Here is a 23,073-nt window from a genome sequence, read left to right as displayed (position 1 = left end):
CGAGGAAGGAGGATCTGCTGAAGGAGTTTGAGCAGTTAGGGAATAAATTAAAAAGCAGAACCTCGAGGGTACTGATCTCCGGATTGCTACCTGAGCCACGGGCCAAATCGGCGAGGATACGTAAAATTAAGAAGCTAAATGCGTGGCTCAAAGACTGGTGTGGGAATAATGGGTTTGGTTTCTTGGGCCACTGGCACCAGTACTGGGACAGGGGGGATCTGTTCTGTAAGGACGGACTTCACCTGAACGGTGCTGGGACTGGGGTCCTGGCAAATCATATAACTAGGGCAGTAGAGAGGTCTTTAAACTAAGTAGCGGGGGGGAGGTATCAAGGGGGGGGGTAATAACGGCAGGGATAGAGGAAATAGAGCAGGGTATCAGTGGGGAAGCGGAAAGTCAAAATGTGACAGGAGACAGAATGTGTGAAGATAAAGCTTTAGATGTAAAAGGGGCAAAAACGGAAAGGAAGGGTAGTAAAAATCATCTGAAAGTGCTTTATCTAAATGCACGGAGTATTCGTAATAAGATAAATGAATTAACGGTGCAATTAAGTATATATAGTTATGATATCGTGGCCATTACGGAGACATGGCTGCAAGGGGATCAGGACTGGGAGTTAAATATAGAGGGGTACTCGACAATTAGGAAAGATAGACAGGAAAGAAAGGGAGGAGGGGTGGCCTTTTTAATAAGGGAGGGAATAACGGCAATAGAGAGGAAGGATATTGCGTTGAAGGAGCAGGAAAGTGAAACAGCTTGGGTACAGATAGAGAATAATAAGGGGAAAAAAACACTAGTGGGTGTAATTTATAGACCTCCAAATAGCTGTGACGCTGTTAGTCAGAACATAAATCTGCAAATAGTTGACGCATGTAAAAAGGGAACTGCTGTAATCATGGGGGACTTCAATTTTCATATTAATTGGGCAAACCAAACTGGACAGGGTAGACTAGAGGAAGAGTTTATAGAATGTATTAGAGACGGGTTCCTAGAACAGTATGTCACAGAACCGACAAGGGGGGAGGCAATCTTGGATCTGGTCCTGTGTAATGAAGCAGGATTAATTAAAAATGTCATAGTTAGGGACTCGTTGGGAACAAGTGACCACAATATGGTCGAATTCCATATTCAAATAGAAGGGGAGCAGGTTGAAACTCAGGCTAGGGTGCTTAGTCTAAATAAGGGGGATTATGAAGGTATGAGGACTGAGCTGATCAAAGTTGACTGGGATAGCAGACTCAAGAATAAGACGGTACATGAGCAGTGGTGTACGTTTAAGGGTATACTGTATAACCTTCAAGAAAAATTTATTCCTATGAAGAAAAAAAAAAAAGGGGTCAGGGTACGAACAGTCAGCCATGGCTCAGTAAAACTATAAAGGATAGTATTCGGCTGAAGGCAAGGGCATATAAGGTAGCCAGAGATAGTGGGAGGGTAGAGGATTGGGAAGCTTTTAAAGGTCAGCAAAAAATAACTAAGAGATTAATTAAGACGGCAAAAATAGACTATGAAAGGAATTTAGCGAACGAACAACATAAAAACTAATAGTAAGAGTTTTTATAGCTATATATAAAAAGAAAAAGGGTGGCTAAGGTGAACGTTGGTCCATTGGAGGGTGAGACTGGAGGGTTGTTGGTGGGGAACATGGAAATGGCAAAGGCATTAAACGAGTATTTTGTATCAGTCTTCACCATAGAAGACACAAAAAGTATTCCAACGCTGGATAAACAGGGGGCGGTAGGAATGGAGGAGCTAAATACTATTAAGATCACCAAGGAGGTGGTATTAGGGAAATTAATGAGACTGAAGGAGGATAAATCCCCTGGGCCTGATGGATTACATCCAAGGGTCTTGAGGGAGATAGCGGTGGGGATTGTGGATGCATTGGTGATAATTTTCCAAAACTCCCTGGAGGCAGGAACGGTCCCAGTGGATTGGAAAATGGCCAATGTAACACCTATATTTAAAAAAGGAAGTAAACAGAAGGCGGGTAACTATAGACCGGTTAGTCTAACATCGGTGGTGGGTAAAATGTTAGAGACAATTATTAAAGAAACACTAACGGGGCACTTGGATAAACATGACTTCATCGGACAGAACCAACATGGTTTTGTGAAGGGGAAGTCCTGTTTAACGAATCTGCTCGAATTCTTTGAGGAAGTAACAACCCGGGTGGATAAAGGGGAACCGGTGGATGTGGTATACTTGGACTTCCAAAAGGCTTTTGACAAGGTGCCACATAAGAGACTATTGCTAAAAATATAAAAATTATGGGATTGGGGGGTAATATATTAGCATGGGTAGAGGATTGGCTAACAAACAGGAAGCAGAGAGTGGGGATAAATGGTTCATACTCGGGATGGCAACCGGTAACTAGCGGGGTTCCGCAAGGGTCGGTGCTGGGACCCCAGTTGTTCACAATTTATATAAATGATTTGGAGGAGGGAACCAAGTGTAATATATCAAAATTTGCGGACGATACAAAAATGGGAGGAAAAGTAGGGGATGAGGAGGATAGGAAGAGTCTGCAAAAGGATATAGATAAGCTAGGTGTGACTGGGCAACAACTTGGCAGATGAAATTTAATACTAATAAATGTGAAGTCATTCACTTTGGGAAAAAAAATGATAGGGCAAGTTATTTTCTAAATGAGGAGGAGCTGCGTTGTAATGCAACGCAAAGGGATCTAGGGGTATTAGTACATGAATCACTGAAAGTTAGTATGCAGGTGCAGCAAGCAATCAGGAAGGCCAATGGAGTTTTGGCCTTTATTGCTAGGGGGATTGAGTATAAAAACACGGAGGTCTTGCTGCAGCTGTACACAGTATTAGTGAGACCACATTTGGAATACTGTGTACAGTTCTGGGGTCCATACTTAAGAAAGGATGTACTAGCCCTGGAGGCAGTGCAGCGAAGGTTTACAAGATTAATTCCTGCAATGAGGGGATTGACATATGAGGAAAGGTTAAGTAGGCTGGAACTCTACTCTATGGAGTTTAGAAGAATGAGAGGCGATCTCATTGAAACATATAAGATCGTGAGGGGCCTTTATCGGGTGGATGCACCGAGGAAGTTCCCAATGATCGGGGAAACTAGAACTAGGGGACATAGTTGCAGAATAAGGGGGGGCTCTTTTAAAACTGAGATGAGGAAGAACTTCTTCACCCAGAGGGTGGTTAATTTATGGAATTCACTGCCCCAGGGAGCAGTGGAAGCAGAAACTTTCAATATATTTAAGACTAAAATAGATGGTTTTTTAGCTGCCAAGGGGATAAGGGGCTACGGGGAGAGGGCAGGGATATGGACCTAGGTATGGTTAGTATAGTAAGACCTGAGTGATCTCCTGGACAAGTGTCGATCGCCTAGATTGGGGTCGGAGAGGAATTTCCCGGATTTTTTTCCCGAATTGGACCTGGGTTTTTATCCGGTTTTTTGCCTCCCCCAGGAGATCACGAGGTTCTTGGGGTGGAGAGGGGTGATAGCGGTATAAAGGGGAGGGTAGTGTCTTGTTCTGTTCTTGTGTTTCTTGTGTCTAGTGTTCAGCCATGTTTGTGGGTAAGTGTGTCACTGCACTGCTCCCACTTCAATGACTGGTGTACCTGTAGTGTTTCAGCCAGCCTGACCTGGTGGTCTGCTCTCGCACCTACTTTCTATGTTTCTATGTTTCTATGTTTCCTATATTCAAATCCTTTTGCTATGGATGCTAACATACCATTCGCTTTCTTCACTGCCTGCTGCACCTGCATGCCTACTTTCAATGACTGGTGTACCATGACACCCAGGTCTCATTGCATCTCCCCTTTTCCTAATCCGCCACCATTCAGATAATAGTCTACTTTACTGTTTTTGCTACCAAAGTGGATAACCTCACATTTATCCACATTATACTGCATCTGCCATGCATTTTCCCACTCACCCAGCCAATCCAAGTCACCTTGCAGCCTCCTAGCATCCTCCTCACAACTAACATTGCCCCCCAGCTTCGTGTCAGCCGCAAACTAGGAGATGTTGCATTCAATTCCCTCGTCCAAATCATTAATATATATTATAACCATATAACAATTACAGCATGGAAACAGGCCAACTCGGCCCTTCTAGTCCATGCCGAACACGGATTCTCCCCTAGTCCAATCTACCTGCACTCAGACCATAATCCTCCATTCCTTTCCCGTCCATATATCCAATTTATTTTTAAATGATAAAATCGAACCTGCCTCCACTACTTCCACTGGAAGCACATTCCACACAGCTACTACTCTGAAGTTCCCCCTCATGTTAGCCCTAAACTTCTGTCCCTTAATTCTCAAGTCATGTCCTCTTGTTTGAATCTTCCCTACTCTCAATGGGAAAAGCTTATCCACGTCAACTCTGTCTATACCTCTCATCATTTTAAAGACCTCTATCAAGTCCCCCCTTAACCTTCTGCGCTCCAAAGAATAAAGACCTAATTTGTTCAACCTTTCTCTGTAACTTAGTTCCAGAGAAAGGTTGAACAAGTTAGGTCTTTATTCTTTGTAAATAGCTGGAGTCCCAGCACTGAGTCTTGCGGTACCCCACTAGTCACTGTCTGCCATTCTGAAAAGGACCCGTTTCCTCCTATTCTTTGCTTCCTGTCTGCCAGCCAGTTCTCTATCCACATCAATACTGAACCCCCAATACCGTGTGCTTTAAGTTTGTATACTAATCTCTTATGTGGGACCTTGTAGAAAGCCTTCTGAAAGTTCAGATATAACACATCCACTGGTTCTCCCTTAGCCACTCCACTAGTTACATACTCGAAAAATACTATAAGATTCGTCAGACATGATTTACCTTTCATAAATCCATGCTGACTTTGTCGAATGATTTCACCACTTTCCAAATGTGCTGCTATCCCATCTTTAATAACTGACTCTAGCAGTTTCCCCACTACCGATGTTAGACTAACTGGTCTGTAATTCCCCATGTTCTCTCTCCCTCCCTTTTTAAAAAGTGGGGTTACATTAGCTACCCTCCAATCCTCAGGAACTACTCCAGAATCTAAAGTTTTGAAACATTATCAATAATGCATCCACTATTTCTGGGGCTACTTCCTTAAGTACTTTGTGAGGCAGCCTATCTTGCCCTGGTGATTTATCGGCCTTTAATCTATCAATTTACCTAACACCACTTCCTGGCTAACCCGGATATCACTCAATTCCTTCATCTCATTTGACCCCCGGTCCCCTGCTATTTCCGGCAGATTATTTATGTCATCCTTAGTGATGACAGAACCAAAGTAGTTATTCAATTGGTCTGCCAAGTCCTTGTTCCCCCTGATAAATTCACCTGTTTCTGACTGCAAGGGAACTACATTTGTATAAACTAATCTTTTTCTCTTCACATATCTATAAAAACTTTTGTGTTCCCTGCCAGATTTTTTTCATAATGTATTTTCCCTTTCCTAATTAAGCCCTTTGTCCTCCTCTGCTGGACTCTGAATGTTTCCCAGTCTTCTGGTAGGCTGCTTTTTCTGGCCAATCTGTATGCTTCATCTTTTGTTTTGATACTATCCCTGATTTCCCTTGTTATCCACGGATGCACTACCTTGCCTGATTTATTCTTTTGCCAAACTGGGATGAACAATTGTTGTAGTTCGTCCATGCAGTCTTTAAATGCCTTCCATTGCATATCCACCGTCAACCCTTTAAGAATCAATTGCCAGTCTGTCTTGGTTAATTCACTTCTCATACCCTCAAAGTTACCTTTCTTTAAGTTCAGAATCCTTGTTTCTGAATGAAATATGTCCCTCTCCATCCTAATGAAGAACTCAACCATATTATGGTCACTCTTGCCCAAGGGGCCACGCACAAGACTGCTAATTAACCTTTCCTCATTACTCAATACCCAGTCTAGAATAGCCTGCTCTCTCGTTTGTTCCTCTACATGTTGGTTTAGAAAACTATCCCGCGTACATTCCAAGAAATCCTCTTCCTCAGCACACCTGCCAATTTGATTCACCCAATCTATATGTAGATTGAAGTCACCCATTATAACAGTTTTACCTTTGTTGCACGCATTTCTAATTTCCTGTTTGATGCTATCCCCAACTCCACTACTACTGTTATGTGGCCTGTACAGAACTTGCACTAGCGTTTTCAGCCCCATCGTGTTTCGCAGCTCTACCCATATCGATTCCACATCCTCCAAGCTAATGTCCTTCCTTTCTATTGCGTTAATCTCCTCTCTAACCAGCAACGCTACCCCACCTCCTTTTCCTTTCTGTCTATCCCTCCTGAATATTGAATATCCCTGGATGTTCAGCTCCCAGCCTTGGTCACCCTGAAGCCATGTCTCTGTGATCCCAACTATATCATAATCATTAATAGCTATCTGCACATTCAACTCATCCACCTTATTACAAATGCTCCTTGCATTGAGACACAAAGCCATCAGGCTTGTTTTTACAACACTCTTACTGCTTATACAATGATGTTGAAAGGTTGCCCTTTTTGATATGTGCCCTGGATTTGACTGCCTGCCATTTTTATTTTGCACCTTGCTACCTATTGCTTCTACCCACATTTTACACCCCTCTGTCTCTCCGCTCACACATTTAAGAAACCCTTTCCCTTTAACTCCATCCTCGACTATCCCATTTGACACCCCACCCCCCTTTATTCAATTTTAAACCACCCGTGTAGCAGTTGCAAACCTGCCTGCCAGAATGCTGGTTTACCACCTGTTAAGATGCAATCCGTACCTTTTGTACAGTTCCCCCTTACTCCAAAACAGATCCCAGTGATCTAAGAATCTAAATCCCTGCCCCCGGCACCAGTTCCTCAGCCACACATTCAGGTCCCGTATCTCCCTATTCCTGCTCTCACCAGCACGAGGAACTGGAAGCAAACTAGAGATAACCCTGGAGGTCCTGTTTTTCAGCATTTTTCTGAGCTCTCTAAAGTCACACTGCAGAATATTCATCCCCTTCTTTCCGACATTGTTTGTGCCGACATGCACTACCACTTCCAGCTGTTCACCTTCGTCCTTGAGGATTTTCTGCACTCTGTCCGTGACATCCTGGATCCTGGCACCAGGAAGGCAGCACACCTTCCTCGAATCCCGTCTGTTGCCGCAGGAACCCATGTCCGTACCTCTCACAATGGAGTCTCCCACTACAATGGCTTAGCTCGACATTGGCTTATTTGGTTTTGGCTCAAAAACCCTATTTGCTTCGCAAGCCAGTCCGTAGCTCAGTGTAATAACATCTTCTGTCCCGACAGCTTTCAAGTGTGTGTACCTGTTCACAAGAGGTACAACACCCGGGGACGTTTGCATTCCATGTTTCCCTCCCTATCTCACCGTCACCTACTTTCTCTCTTCCAGTACCTTAAGTGTAACAGTCTTACTGTCGGACTTGGAGCGGGAGGATTGTCCTCCTGAACTTAGGAGGTTGTGAGGTACCTGATTGAAATATACACAATTATAAGCATAGATATGAAATACAGACAGGACATTTGTTTCCACGATAGAAAAATCAAATAATAATTTCAAGCGAGAAAGGGTATGTTTAAATTAGAAGTGCGAGGCAAACTATTTACACAGCTGTAAATAAAGATAGGTGCTTGGAACAAGCTGCTGAGGGTAGTGGTTGAGGCAGAGACGATAATGGCATAATTATTTTTGAAGGGTTTTGGATCATATGGAGGGTATTGGAGGAATATGGATCATGTGCATGCAGATAAGCATAGGACCACGTGATATTCCGAACAGACTTGTATGCCGAAGTGCGTGTTATTTTTCTGTGCTGTTTTATGCTCCATGTTTGATGTAATTGCGTTTTGTTTGTAATAAAGCACCTCGCTAGCATGATCACATCCTCCTTGTAAGACACACATGTTCGGGTACACAAGGAACTGGTATATTCTTTCTGTAATCATTGGTGCGCAGCGTTTGATTGAAAATATTTATCCTTATCTCCCCTTCAATTCTCTATCCAATTACCACAACGTGGAGCTTCTGTGTTTAACACATTACCACGGCAAACACGATGCCCACTGCACCGAGAAGAAATAATGTCCTTCCTCCGTACTCTGTCTTCGCATCTAATACATATGCACCCTCTTTACAGTACCATTTCCGGTGCAATCACGCCATTCCTTAAAGTGGTCATAAAAGCACTCAATTCTGACTTAGCCACGATTCGTATATTCTTGGCAACGAGTAATTATCAATTGCCTTCCATTATATTCAAACGCCTTATAGACCTCCATTGTCTTTTGGAATGTCAGCACATTGTCCAACATCGCTCTTGTCTCCTCGCGTGAATCTAACCTAATTATTAAGATTACCTTGATATTTCCATTTTAGAAACATAGAAACATAGAAAATAGGTGTAGGAGTAGGCCATTCGGCCCTTCGAGCCTGCACTGCCATTCAATATGATCATGGCTGATCATCCAACTCAGTATCCTGTACCTGCCTTCTTTCCATACCCCTTGATCCCTTTAGCCACAAGGGCCACATCTAACTCCCTCTTAAATATAGCCAATGAACTGGCCTCAACTACCCTCTGTGGCAGAGAATTCCACAGATTTACTACTCTCTGGGTGAAAAATGTTTTCCTCGTCTCGGTCCTAAAAGATTTCCCCCTTATCCTTAAACTGTGACCCCTTGTTCTGGACTTCCCCAAAATCGGGAACAATCTTCCTGCATCTAGCCTGTCCAACCCCTTAAGAATTTTGTACGATTCTATAAGACCCCCCCTCAATCTTCTAAATTCTAGCGAGTACAAGCCAAGTCTATCCAGCCTTTCTTCATATGAAAGTCCTGACATCCCAGGAATCAGTCTGGTGAATATATTTCACCAAATTTTATGATTTAATGTTGTTAAATACGGTTTGCTATGCCTTTGTCGATCTGTTAAGATATTTTATCTTGCTCACTTGTAAAGTTTAGTCCATCATTCTCATGAGCACGTGAACACGTTCATTTTTTTCACTTGCCCTCATTTCCGATAACACGCATATCTGCAGCACTACACCCCAATGTTTATTTACACTTTTTTTTCTGGAATCTTTGGAGCATGATTTGAAATCAGAACACATGCTATCAAAGCACAGGATCTCTTTTCAATTTCAGCGAGCAGGGAAGCATCTGCTGAGTGAAATAGACAAGCCTTTTGGATCGCGACCCTTGTTCAATCGGATGAAATACGATAATGTTCTCCCCCCTTTTCAACTGTATCCATCTTTTCACTTGCCATTTTTTACCCACCTCTAGTTCTCTTCGCCTGTTTTTTATCCTACACTCCATCAATCTAAAGAAGGATCCCTGCGCCTGTTCCTGCCCACGCATATCTGTTGCCTGATCCATTGAGATCCTCAATCACTTGGCTTCTTTACATATGATCTCAGCATCTGCATGATCCTGTGTCTTCCTTTTATTGCTGCTTCAAATTATTTACCCATCTTTTCGTTCATGCCCGTGACAACTACGGGATGGGTTTGAAGGTAAGGCACAATGTGCAGATTCCAAAACATTGATGGGCGGAGGAAGGGCCACACCGTAGCCGGCCAATGTTGTTCAGCAACTCACCTGATGTTCCTGATCGGTGATGTGTCCGTTGTATATCAAAGATTGGCTGACACCCTTAACTCCATTTTCCATCGCTTGTGCCAACCGGTTCTGATAGTATTTCGTTGTGTTGGATATTTGAATGTCGTCGAAGTGTCGAAGAATTGGATGATCCATATCTGTAAAAATATAATTGCGCAATCTATTAAAAATCCTGTAAATAACATATTTCAATAATTTTCTGCTTCTCCCAAAGGATCCGCCAAAGTGTTTTAAGAATATTGAATGCTGTCAGCACTGTAACATAACGATATTAGTTTGTTGGTGGTAAGGTATTGAAAAAGTCCAACTCCCCATTTTTGTCTACCAGTTGTCCTCTGAAATACCATGTCCAATTTCGGGGTTCTCCCTGGCGGGTGCACTTGTGGCGCCTTGTTGCCCACGTTGGTTTTGAAGGCGCCACACACTCACTATGGGGCCTGTTAATGAAGCTTCGGGGATTGTAAATTATGGGAAGGTAATTCAGGGACGGCGTGCTAATTATTCTATGTGTGTTACGACACATGACCTGGAAATTTACGGCGAGTTGCGAATGCATATTCTCCACTTTCTGCAGTTGTGGGCCCTAAGTTTGCATCAAGGGAATTTCAAGTTAGTCACAGTCCCGGAACATCTATAAAAAAAAAATCAGCCCAGCAACATGCATGCGTACTTGAATCGGTTGTCAGACTTGGAGCGTCAACCGGGAGCAGAAAGTCTGTGGATTGTTTGTGGCAAGGCAATTCCAGGTTAGTAGTAGCGCAGGAACTTTAAAAACCTTGCGCGGGGAGATGGCTGAGCACTTGAATTGGCGGTTGGGGCAGCAGCGTCAGCCAGGATCAGTTCATCTGTGGTAATTGTTTAGCAAAGACAATAAGACAAGGTACATCGGAGTGGGCTATTTGGAGCCGCCGTGTTTGGAGAGTAGCTGTGTGAATGGGAAGTGCTGTGTGGAGGGCAAGTGCGATGTCAAGGGGAAGCGCTATGTGGACGGTAGGTGCGAGTCTTTAGCTCAAGAGTTTCGGCGAGGAGGCGGAGGCTAGGCGATATCAGAGGTTGATAGGAAAATAAGGTTCACCTGACCCGTATGAGCCGCGTAATTTAACTACTCTCTCAGTTGTACTGACGATGGAAGGTACATTGCTACAATGTTCCTCCTGCAGGATTTTGCAAATCAGGGAAATTGCAGGTACACGATGCTTGCACCTGCGGGAATTGTGCGCAGGCACAGCTCCTTAACGACCGCGTTAAGGGACTTTAGCAGCAGTTGGATTATTTCAGGACTCTATGTGGAACTGAACGCTTCCTGAACAGGACATGGTGTGAGGTTGTTACACAAAGAGCCCAGTAAGAGAGGAAGTGGGTGACCACGAGGAGACGAATTAGACAGAATGAATGAATAACCTTTAATAATCCTTTACAGGAAATTACAGTGCCACAACAGCTTCAAGACAGACATAACACCACACATTTCAACAGATATCTTCAATACATAATAAGTTAAAATTTTTGTGCATTATAAAACCTTATAGCAGCTGGTATACAAGACTTCCTATGTCTCTCCGTTTTGCACATTGGTGCAATCAGTCTCTGACTGAAGATGCTGCACTTGATCACCTTCAGGGCGTGGAGTGGGTGAGTGGGGTTGGTCATTATTGAGCCTAGTTTTTTCAGAGTTCTGGCCTCTGCCACCTGCTTGACCGTTAGTTGCTCTGCCCCAACCACTGAGCCGGCCTTCCTGATCAGCTTGTCCAGTCTGTTTTTGTCCGCTATTCGTGCGCCTTCTCCCCAACAGGCCACAGCAAAAATCAGAGCACTGGCCACCACTGAATGGTAGACACTGCACAATAGGGGTTGACAGATATTAAATGACTTTAGCCTCCTTAAAAAATACAGTCTACTTTGTCCCTTCCTGTACACCGCCTCCATATGACTCTTCCAGTCCAGCTCACTGTCAAGCTGCACACCAAGGTACCTGTGGTTGGCGACCACCTCCACCTCAGTGCCCCTGATGGTGATTGGTGTTGGTTGAATCCTCCTCCTCCCCCTCCTGAAATCCACAACTATCTCCTTCGTTTTTTTGGTGTTGAGATGGAGATTATTGTGTGCACTCCACTCCACAAAGTTGTTAATTGTGTCTCTATACTCCTCCTCATTGCCCCCTTTGATGAGGCCTACAACAGCTGTGTCATCTGAAAATTTCTGCAAAAAGCAGCCGTTGGTGTTATATTGACAATCCGCTGTGTAGATGGTAAACAGGAATGGAGCCAGCACAGTTCCTTGTGGAGCCCCTGTGCTGCTCATGATGGTGCTTGAGACATTGTTCTGTAGGCGCACATACTGTGGTCTGAGGAAAAGGTAATCCAAACACCACAGTACCATTAATGGATCCACCTTCATCTTCTCCATCTTCTCCCCTAGTAGTCGAGGCTGAATTGTGTTAAAAGCGCTAGAGAAGTCAAAGAATGCAATTCTTACAGATGCATCAGGGATGTCCAGATGTGTGTACGCCCTCTGCAGCATGTAAATAAGGGCATCATCGACACTGATGTTGGGCTGATATGCAAACTGTAAAGGATCCATTTGAGTTGACACACTAGTCCTGAGGTAGGAGAGGACAAGTCTCTCAAATGTCTTCATAATATGTGAAGTGAGCGCTACTGGTCTGTAGTCATTGTGGTGAGTGGGATAGGTCTTCTTTGGGACAGGTACCAGGCAAGATGTTTTCCACAGCCTTGGGACCTTCTGTAGACGCAAGCTCAGGTTGAACAGGTGTGTTAGGATACCACACAGCTCTGAGGAGCAAGTCTTCAGTAGCCTTGGGCTGATGTCATCAGGCCCCACTGCTTTCCCTGGCTTCAGTCTGTCCAGCATCATCTTGACCTGCGCAGTATGAAGAGTCATAGGTAGGGCTGGTGGTGTAGTAGTAGGTGGGAAGGGGGGACCCCGTGCAGATGACATCTCAGGAGTATTGGAGAGAGGGAGACATGGAGACAGGGAGACATGGAGTGCAGATATTCTCAGGGAGTGTACCTCTTCAAAACAGGTACAACTTCGGGTGCTTTCGGGAAGGACGCCACATTACAGTTTAATAGCAGTAGCAGGCAGGGCAGTGACACCAATCTTGGCACCGAGGCTCAGCAGGCAAGATCGACGCCGGGGACATGGATGTACATTTCTGGACCATAGGGATCTCTTCCGTTGCAGAGGCGATCATAACAAGGGCTATGGATTGCAGCCCGGAGGGGCAGAAATATCTTGACAGCCTGGTTTGTTAGTGGTGCACGGATAGGATTAAACAGGTGTGGAGGAAGGTACAGCAGATCCTGCTTTAAGCCGAAGATAGACACAAAAAAACTGGAGTAACACAGACACCATCTCTTGAGAAAGGGAATAGGTGATGTTTCGGGTGGTGTTGCAGTTTTATAAGACTTTGGTGAGGCCGCATCTAGTGTATGGTGCACAGTTCTGAGCACGATGTTCTTGGCACAATATGTTGTTAAGCCGAAAAGGGTACATACAAGATTTAGGAGGATATTGCCAGGACTAGACTTTCTGAGCTATAGGGACAGCTTGAGTAACCATATAAACGTATATAACCATATAACAATTACAGCACGGAAACAGGCCATCTCGGCCCTTCTAGTCCGTGCCGAACACTTATTCTCCCCTAGTCCCATCTACCTGCACTCAGATCATAACCCTCCATTTCTTTCCCATCCATATAACTATCCAATTTATTTTTAAATGATAAAATCGAACCTGCCTCCACCACCTCCACTGAAAGCTCATTCCACACAGCTACCACTCTCTGAGTAAAGAGGTTCCCCCTCAAGTTACCCCTAAACTTCTGTCCCTTAATTCTCAAGTCATGTCCTCGTTTGAATCTTCCCTCCTCTCAGTGGGAAAAGCTTATGCACGTCAATTCTGTCTATCCCTCTCATCATTTTAAAGACCTCTATCAAGTCCCCGCTTAATCTTCTGTGCTCCAAAGAATAAATACCTAACTTGTTCAACCTTTCTCTGTAACATAGCTCCTGAAACCCAGGCAACATTCTAGTAAATCTCCTCTGTACTCTCTCTATTTTGTTGACATCCTTCCTATAATTAGGCGACCAAAATTGTACACCATACTCCAGAATTTTGATTTGTCCTGCCAAGATGTAGCATCTCAAACTTATCAGCATTAAACTCCATCTGCCATCTTTCAGCCCACTCTTCCAAATGGCCTAAATTTCTCTGTAGACTTTTAAAATCTACTTCATTATCCACAACACCACCTATCTTAGTATCATCCGCATACTTACTAATCCAATTTACCACACCATCATCCAGATTAGTGATGTACATGACAAACAACCGTGGACCCAACACAGATCCCTGAGGCACCCCACTAGTCACTGGCCTCCAACCTGACAAACAGCTATCCACCATTACTCTCTGGCATCTCCCATTCAGCCACTGTTGAATCCATCTTGCTACTCCACCATTAATACCCAACATTTGAATCTTCTTAACCAACCTTCCATGAGGAACCTTGTCAAAGGCCTTACTGAAGTCCATATATACAACATCCACTGCTTTACCCTCATCAATTTCCTGAGTAACCTCTTCAAAAAATTCAAGAAGATTAGTCAAACATGACCTTCCAGGCACAAATCCATGTTGACTGTTCCTAATCAGACCCTGTTTATCCAGATGCTTATATATATTATCTCTAAGTATCCTTTCCATTAATTTGCCCACCACTGACGTCAAACTAACAGGTCTATAATAGAGGAGGCTGGCACTCTGTTCTTTGGATTGCAGGAGGATGAGCAGAGATTTTTTCGTTGTGTATAAAGTCATGAGATGAATAGATGAGATGGATGCACAGAATCTGTATACCAGAGGAGGTGAATGGAGGACGTAGGTTTCAGGTGAAGGTGAAAAATATTTCATAGCAATCTGAGGAGTAACCTTTTCGCACAAATGGTGGTGGGTGCATGGAAGAAGCTGGGTGTGGCAAGGACTATCCCAACATTTAAGAAACTGTTAGATAGGTGCATTGACAGGAAAGGTTTGGAGGGATATGTGTCATACGCGGGCATGAGGGACTAGTGTAGCTGGGACGTGTTGGCAATTTGTCAATTTTGGCTGAAGGGCCTGTTTCCACACTGTATCACTATGACTCCATTCAATCAGGTCCCACTGATTTTTCTAAGCTGCAGCGCATACAGGTCCAGATGCTGCTCATACCTCAAACCTATCATCCCTGTGATCCTTGTAAATCGTCTATGTATTTGCGTCAAAGCCAACACCTCCTTCCTCAGGAATGGAGACCAAAACCGTGCAAAATATTCAGAATATTTCCCAAACAGTTCCTTCTACAGCTGCAGCATCACATCGTTGCCTTTGTACTCGCATCTCCCCAAATTTAAGGCTAGTTTTGCGTATGCTTCCCTTACCGCCGACTCGCCCTGCAAATACATACTTTGAAATCAGGATCCAGTCATCGCGAGTGCCTTTATGAATCCTCTTCACATTTAAAATGTTGTCTAAACCTTTCTTCCTTCCACCAAAGTGCAAGACGGTATATGTCGTTTGCTATATATTTGTCCCCACTCACAACCTTTCCGACTCCTTTCTGCAGGCTCCCTCCTTCCTCAACATTCTCTGTTCCTCCCTATAGTTTCGTAGAAGCCGAATGATGGCCGCAAGGACCCATGCGGAACACCACGAGTCAACGGCAGACATAGAAACATAGAAACATAGAAAATAGGTGCAGGAGGAGACCATTCGTCCCTTCGAGCCAGCACCGCCATTCATTGTGATCATGGCTGATCGTCCCCTATCAATAACCCATGCATGTCTTCTCCCCATATCCCTTGACTCCACTAGCCCCTAGAGCTCTATCTAACTCTCTCATAAATCCATCCAGTGATTTGGCCTCCACTGCCCTCTGTGGCAGTGAATTCCATAAATTCACAAACAACATGAAATGGGCCACTTTATTCCAGAAATAGGCCACTTTATTCCCACTCTTTGCTCTTCCAGCCAGCCAATCTTCTATCCACGCTACTCCCTTGACTCTATTACCAAGGCATTGTTTAGCAGTCTCGGGGTTTGCATTTAATAAAGTTTCTTCTGAAAATCCAGGTAAACAACATTCGCTGACACTCCTTTGTTTATTTTGCTTTTTATCATCTCATGCACCTCCAACAGATTAGTCAGGCAAGGTCTCCCCTTATCAAAGCAATGCTGACTTCGGCCTTTTCTATCACATGCTTCTATGGACGCCGAAACCTCATGCTTAGTGAAAGTCCCTAAAGAGTTATCAACCGTGGAAATCAAAATATCTAGCCTCCAATTTAATTTAGTTTGCCTCGCTCCTTCTTAAACAGTACTGTCATTTTTTTTATTTTCCAGTCTCCTGTAATTATTCTTCATGCTACAGATTCTTGAAAGTCCACCAGTAATGCCAACACAATAATTATAGCTAACTCTTTCCAAACTATGGGATGTACTCTATCTGATACATGTGTCTTATCCACGTTTAGACCTGTTGCCATATGTAATACCAACAGTAATACCAACTCCTCAGTAATACCAACTGCACTGACCTCTGACTCCATTAAAATTCCGGCATATTGGTCGTGTCTTCTGCTGTAAAGGCTGACGCCTAAAATATTATGAAGCTCATCGAGCTTGATAATAATATTCCCAATTACCACTTGTTCTCGTCATTTTCCAATTGTCCAGTGCCCGCTTTTATCTCTCTTTAACTCTTTCTATATCCGAAAAAAAACTGTAGGTGTCCTGCATATTATTAGATAGCTTAGCTTCATACTTCTTATTTTTCCCTTATTGTTTTTTATTTGCCTTCTGTTGGGTTTTTTAAAGTTTCACAATCCCCTAGTTAGATAGTGAATATGTTTGTCAAGCATTGCATCAGGAACCTAGAAATCGTGGATGCATTGGTGATAATTTTCCAATGTTCTATAGACTCAGGATCAGTTCCTATGGATTGGAGGGTAGCTAATGTTATCCAACTTTTAAGAAAGGCGGTAGAGAGAAAGCAGGGAATTATAGACCAGTTAGCCTGACATCGGTTGAGGGGAAGATAATGGAGTCAATTATAAAAGATGAAATAGCCGAACATTTGGATAGCAGTAACAGGATTGGTCCGAATCAGCATGGGTTTGCGAAAGGGAAATCATGCTTGACTAATCTTCTGGAATTTTTTGAAGATGTAACTAAGAAAGTGGACAAGGGAGAGTCAGTGGATGTAGTGTACCTGGACTTTCAGAAAGCATTTGATGAGGATATAGGCAAAATTCTGGCACATGGTATTAGGGGTAGAGTGCTGACATGGATAGAGAAGTGGTTGGCAGACAGGAAACATAGAGTAGGGATTAACGGGTCCATTTCAGAATGGCAGGCAGTGACTAGTGGGGTACCGCAAGGCTCTGTGCTGGGACCGCAGCTATTTCCAATATACATCAATGATTTGGATGAAGGGATTCAAAGTAACATTAGCGAATTTGCAGATGATACAAAGCTGGGTGGCAGTGTGAACTGTGAGGAGGATGCTATGAGAATGCAGAATGACTTGGATAGGTTGATGGATTGGGCAGATGAATGGCAGATGAAGTTAAATGCGGGTAAATGTGAGGTTATCCACTTTGGTAGCAAAGAGGCAGATTACTATCTAAATGGCGTCAGGTTGGGAAAAGGGAAAATACAATGGCATCTGGGGGTCCTTGTACATCAGTCTAAGAAAGAACACAATTGCAGGTACAGCAGGCAGTGAAGAAAGCGAATGGCATGTTGGCCTTTATAATTAAGAGGAATCGAATATAGGAACAAAGAGGCCCTTCTGCAGTTGTACAGAGCCCTAGTGAGACCACACCTCAGATTCAGATTTAGATTCAATTTTAATTGTCAATGTCAGTGTACAGTACAGAGACAACGAAATGCATTTAGCATCTCCCTGGAAGAGCGACATAGCAAATGATTTGAATAAATAATAATAAGTGTCCGGGGGGGGGGGGGGGGATTGGCAGTCACCGAGGTACGTTGTTGAGTAGAGTGACAGCCGCTGGGAAGAAGCGGTTCCTCGACCTGCTGGTTCGGCAACGGAGAGACCTGTAGCGCCTCCCGGATGGTAGGAGGGTAAACAGTCCATGGTTGGGGTGAGAGCAGTCCTTGGCGATGCTGAGCGCCCTCCGCAGACAATGCTTGCTTTGGACAGACTCAATGGAGGGGAGCGAGGAACCGGTGATGTGTTGGGCAATTTTCACCACCCTCTGCAATGCCTTCCGGTCGGAGACAGAGCAGTTGCCATACCATACTGTGATGCAGTTGGTAAGGATGCTCTTGATGGTGCAGCGGTAGAAGTTCACCAGGATCTGAGGAGACAGATGGACCTTCTTCAGTCTCCTCAGGAAGAAGAGACGCTGGTGAGCCTTCTTGATCAGAGTTGAGGTATTGTGGGTCCAAGAGAGGTCATCGGAGATGTTGACTCCCAGGAACCTAAAGCTAGAAACACGTTCCACCTCCGTCCCATTAATGTGGATGGGGGTGTGCGTGCCGCCTCTGGACTTCTTGATGTCTACAATGAGCTCCTCACCTAGAGTATTGTGTGCAGTTATGGTCCCCTAATTTGAGGAAGGACATTCTTGCTATTGAGGGAGTGCAGCGTAGGTTTACAAGCTTAATTCACGGGATGGTGGGACTGTCATATGCTGAGAGAATGGAGCAGCTGGGCTTGTACAATCTGGAGTTTAAAAGGATGAGAGGGGATCTCAATGAAACATATAAGATTGTTAAGGGTTTGGACATGCTCGAGGCAGGAAACATGTTCCCAATGTTGGGGGTGTCCAGAACCAGGGGCCACAGTTTAAGAATAAGGAGTAAGCCATTTAGAACGGAGACGAGGAAACACTTTTTTCTCACAGAGAGTTGTGTCTGTGGAATTCTCTGGCTAATTCTCTGGTGGAGGCAGGTTTTCTGGATGTTTTCAAGAGAGAGCTAAATAGGGCTCTTAAAGATAGCGGAGTCAGGGGATACGGGAAGAAGGCAGCAATTGATTGGGGATGATCAGCCATGATCACATTGAATGGCGGTGGCGGCTCGAAGGGCCGAATGGCCGACACCTGCACCAAATGTCTATTGTCTATTGTCTGTTAACCTTCGTCTGTTGGGTAGTTGGGCAGATGAATGGATAATGGAGATTAAAATAGAGAAGTACGATGTACCGCACTTAGAGCATTATAACAAGGGCAATACAAACAGTGAATGTCGGAGCTCTGAGGAGTGTTGTTTAGCAGAACAACTAATAGCTGAGTCTCACGTTGCGAGTTGACACAAGAGGTAACCCGAGTTAAAACTCGTGGTAATAACGTACGTTTAATGTACGGAACTCGTGGACGCAACTTAGAGACTCGTGGCGTTAACGGCAGGTACTCGTGTAACTTGTCGACTCTTGCAAAAAATCAAACATGTTTGAAATTTTCCACGAGTCAATTTTACTCTTGTGGTTAATAATTGAAACATTTTAACTTGTTGTAATAACGTAGTGGCCCGTGCGTTTTCCTTAGTGTATCGTGAGTCTACCGTGGGAACTCTTTAACTCAGCGGGCAGGCAGCAGCAGATTGTGGCTCCCTTCAGTTTCCCAGCGACAATCCCCTGCCATTATGCGAGAGAGATCATGCACTGTTGTAGGTCTCCTTTGCACGTCGGTGTTTCTGTCTTTCTCCACTCATTGTTGGCCCTATCTGTCATCACCCCCACCTACACCCCTCTGCTTCCCGGCCATGTGTGTGACCCCTTCCCTCCCCTCTCCAGCTCCCCGCCCATTGCACCGGCGCGGGGGGCTTTGCACTGTCTTCACGTCGGCGATGCCAACAGGCCCGTGCCAGTCGCCCCGGGGAAGTCGATCCCTTCAGTTTCCCAGGGATCGGGACCGGACTGGAGTTGGGAGGGAAAGGTGGTGGGGGGGGGGAGGGGGGGGGGGGGGGGGGGGGGGGGGTTAGGGGGTTAGGTGAGTAGGAGAGTGGGGTTGTTTGCAGTTGCAGAGGGAGGGGACAAGGGCGGTACAGTTCCCAGTCTCAGCTCCTGTCCAGGGGGGTGGCCGGAGACGTCAGAACAAGGGGTCACAGTTTAACGATAAGGGGGACATCTTTTAGGACCGAGATGAGAAAAACATTTTTCACACAGAGAGTGGTGAACTTCTGGAATTCTATGCCACAAAAGGTAGTCGAGGCCAGTTCATTGGCTATATTTAAGAGGGAGTTAGATGTGGCCCTTGTGGCTAAAGGGTTCAGGGGGTATGGAGAGAAGGCAGGTACAGGATTCTAAGTTGGATGATCAGCCATGATCACATTGAATGGTGGTGCAGGCTCGAAGGTTTCAGAAACATTTGAATAGGTGCATGGGTAAGGTATGTTCAGAGGGTTATAAGCCACGTGCAGTTGGTGAGAATAATGCAGATGGGCTGGGCATGCTGGTAGGCATGGTCAAGTTGGTATGAATGGCCTATTTCCACTCTGTAAGAATCCATGACTCTATGATTCTATGACTCTATGATTCTAGTTTTCCACTAAATGTTGGTAGGGTCTGCGCTTCTCTTTTGCTGCCATGATAAATTTGACATCCCTTGTCATCCACAGTGGCATCCCTCTCTAGGTATGTTAACACTTTGTGATTAAATTATCCTGATTACTTCCTCTTTATTCCAAGAAACTGCAGCCATTGCTGATCCACCGTCATTCCTGCTGCGTTTCACTATTCGGAACGTCTCATGAGGTTCACCCTCAACCTTCTGAACTCCAGCGAGTACAGGCCCAGTGTCGTCAGTCTCATCACATGTTAACCCACTCATTCCTGCGATAATTCTTGTAAACATCCCCTGGAACCCTCTCCAGAGCCAGCACATCCTTTCCCAGGTATTGGACCCAAAATTGCTCACAATACTCCAAATGCAGCCTGATCATCGCCTTATAGGACCTCAGCATTATTGTTTTTAAATTCTAGTCCTCATTAAATCATTGCCTTACTTACCAGCGATTCGACTTGCAAATTAACTATCTGTGATTGCTGCACCAGCACTTCTAAGTTCCTTCGCATCTCCGAATTCTGGATTCTCTCCCCATTTAGACAATAGTCTACGCCCTTATTCCTACTACCAAAATCCACGGCACCATACTTTGTTACACGGTAGATCCTCTGGCACTTATCTGTCCACTCTCGCAACCAGTCCGTCGTTCTGCAGAGTCCCTGCTTTCTCTACAAAACCTGCCCCTCCACCTACTTTCGGAACAGATACACGCAACAATCGAAGGGGCCTGGTTTATTCCTGGTGAAGAAACTGGGCATCGAATTAAAAGGAGGAATTAGAGATATATGAATTGAAAGATCAAAGCATAGTCTTTGGGACTATGGACTGTGGTAACTGTGAAATCGTTCTAGGGACTGTGGTAACTGTGAATTACTGTGAACTAGGGATATTTCTAGGGACTGTGGTAACTGTGAAATCGACAGAAGGATGGAGGGTTGGGTGTGTATGCGTGCTTTGTTCGTGATATTTATTTAGTTGTTTATCTTTATTATTTTACCGTGTATGTATCGTTAGCTTTTAGTGTTTGAATGCTGCACTGACTGGCTGACATTTTAAATTTCGTTGTACATGGTCCATGTTACAATGACAATAAAGAAACTATTCTATTCTATTCTAGTCAAGCAAAGTGTATTAAAGCAGATGTGTATCTGATTTAGGTCTCCAGGGACTGGACGTGTGCAACAAGGAAGGGTCGATGTACTTGAGCATATTGTCGTGGAGCAGGAACAGACAAAACAATGAAATAGTCTGAGCAGTTCTGGTTGTTGATTGCGGACATTGGGTAGAAAGAGGCAGCATCGGCTTGTGGGCGGGAGTTCACCACAGGTGATGAGCGGCGATGGTCTGGGAAATGGGCCGCGGGTCACGGTCAGATTGTACATATGAGGAAGTGTTCGATAGAAGCTGCCTGGTCGCAGCACGGTACATGTAATTTTATTCTGCCTTTATGAATTATAGGATCTACTCTAATGTTTAGAAATGATTTCATTCTGGCGCTGTTTCAAAAGGCGGTTTTATTTTTGGATAATGTAAAAACAAATGCCGTGGAGGGTGCTGATAACGAATGGTCATGAATCCCTACACATGGAAGCCGACCGTCACACAGCTATTCATGAATCCATTTTGTTCACCAAAATGTTAATAAATCTCGGCAACAATGCACCAAACACATATGCGCAATAGATGGCGCCCAAGTCGACTACCAACTCAGACCAGCGAGGAATGCAGCGAAGTTGAATCGCTGGCGCTGAACACTATTAGCTTCACGGTATCAGCCAATACTGCGCCACTCGGCTCATACGTCATTATGTAGGAACTGATATTACCGACAATAACAGCACAACATCCACCGGAGCAGAGCAGCCACTTATGGAGAACCAATTTCCGCACATTTATTTGCCACTTGCCTGTGTTTATTTGTGATCCATTCAGGTCCCGATTCCCATCTGAATTTCCATCCATGATGATCGCAGCTGCCGGGGATGTTTCTGTACAAAAAATGACGGGATACGCGTTGATATTAGTTTCATTTCAAAAGTCATCAGCGTCTTCTCATTGAAGCATTAACACCACCATTTCCGTCAATTATACACCTTTTTTCCTACACTAATCCTCACATGTTTTCTCCTCTAATGCTCCCAGCAATTTATTAACAACTTTAGCTCTGACGAACAACCGTTGATCTGAGGTTACACAGAAAAGCTGGAGAAACTCAGCGGGTGCAGCAGCATCTATGGAGCGAAGGAAATAGGCAACGTTTCGGGCCGAAACCCTTCTTCAGACTGATCAGGGGTGGGGGTGGGTGGGGACAAGAAAGGGAAAAGGAGGAGTAGCCGGAAGGCTGGAGGGTGGGAGGAGACAGCAGGGGAGCTGAGGAAGGGGAGGAGACAGCAAGGACTAACAGAATTGGGAGAAGTCGATGTTCATGCCCCCGGGGTGCAGACTCCCCAAACGGAATATGAGGTGCTGTTCCTCCAATTTCCGGTGCTGCTCGCTGTGGCCATGGAGGAGACCCAGGACAGAGAGGTCGGAGACGGAGTGGGAGGGGGAGTTGAAGTGCTGAGCCACCGGGAGGTCAGCTAGGTTATTGCGGACCGAGCGGAGGTGTTCGGCGAAACGATCGCCGAACCTCCGCTTGGTCTCACCGATATAGATCTGCTGACATCTAGAGCAGCGGACGCAATAGATGAGGTTGGAAGAGATGCAGGTAAACCTCTGTCGCACCTGGAACGATTGCTTGGGTCCCTGAAAGGAGTTGAGGGGGGAGGTAAAGGGACAAGTGTTGCATCTGCTGCGGCCGCAAGGGAAAGTGCCCGGGGGAGGGGGTGGACCGAGTGGGAAGGGAAGAATTGACAAGGGAGTTATGGAGGGAGCGGTCTTTGCGGAAGGCAGATATGGG

At 44.9% G+C, this 23,073-nt stretch overlaps 1 protein-coding gene across 3 annotated transcripts in view; it reads right to left on the bottom strand.

Annotated features, from left to right (window-relative positions):
• LOC129693459 (NACHT, LRR and PYD domains-containing protein 3-like) overlaps positions 1 to 23,073 on the bottom strand; it is an 83,120-nt gene that overhangs the window by 38,876 nt on the left and 21,171 nt on the right. For all 3 annotated transcript variants that reach the window (XM_055630270.1, XM_055630271.1, XM_055630272.1), the window contains 2 exons: positions 22,082 to 22,162; positions 9,556 to 9,713 (listed from right to left, as the gene is read on the bottom strand). In XM_055630270.1, the coding sequence (XP_055486245.1) occupies positions 9,556 to 9,713; positions 22,082 to 22,136 (213 nt within the window). In that variant the 5' untranslated portion in view covers positions 22,137 to 22,162. The remainder of the gene's footprint in view (positions 1 to 9,555; positions 9,714 to 22,081; positions 22,163 to 23,073) is intronic.

This window comes from Leucoraja erinacea, unplaced genomic scaffold, assembly GCF_028641065.1.
Source record: "Leucoraja erinacea ecotype New England unplaced genomic scaffold, Leri_hhj_1 Leri_302S, whole genome shotgun sequence".
In the NCBI taxonomy this organism is placed as follows: domain Eukaryota; kingdom Metazoa; phylum Chordata; class Chondrichthyes; order Rajiformes; family Rajidae; genus Leucoraja; species Leucoraja erinaceus.
The sequence above is the reverse complement of the archived record's forward strand: the minus strand, read 5'-3'. Positions and strand labels throughout refer to the sequence as shown.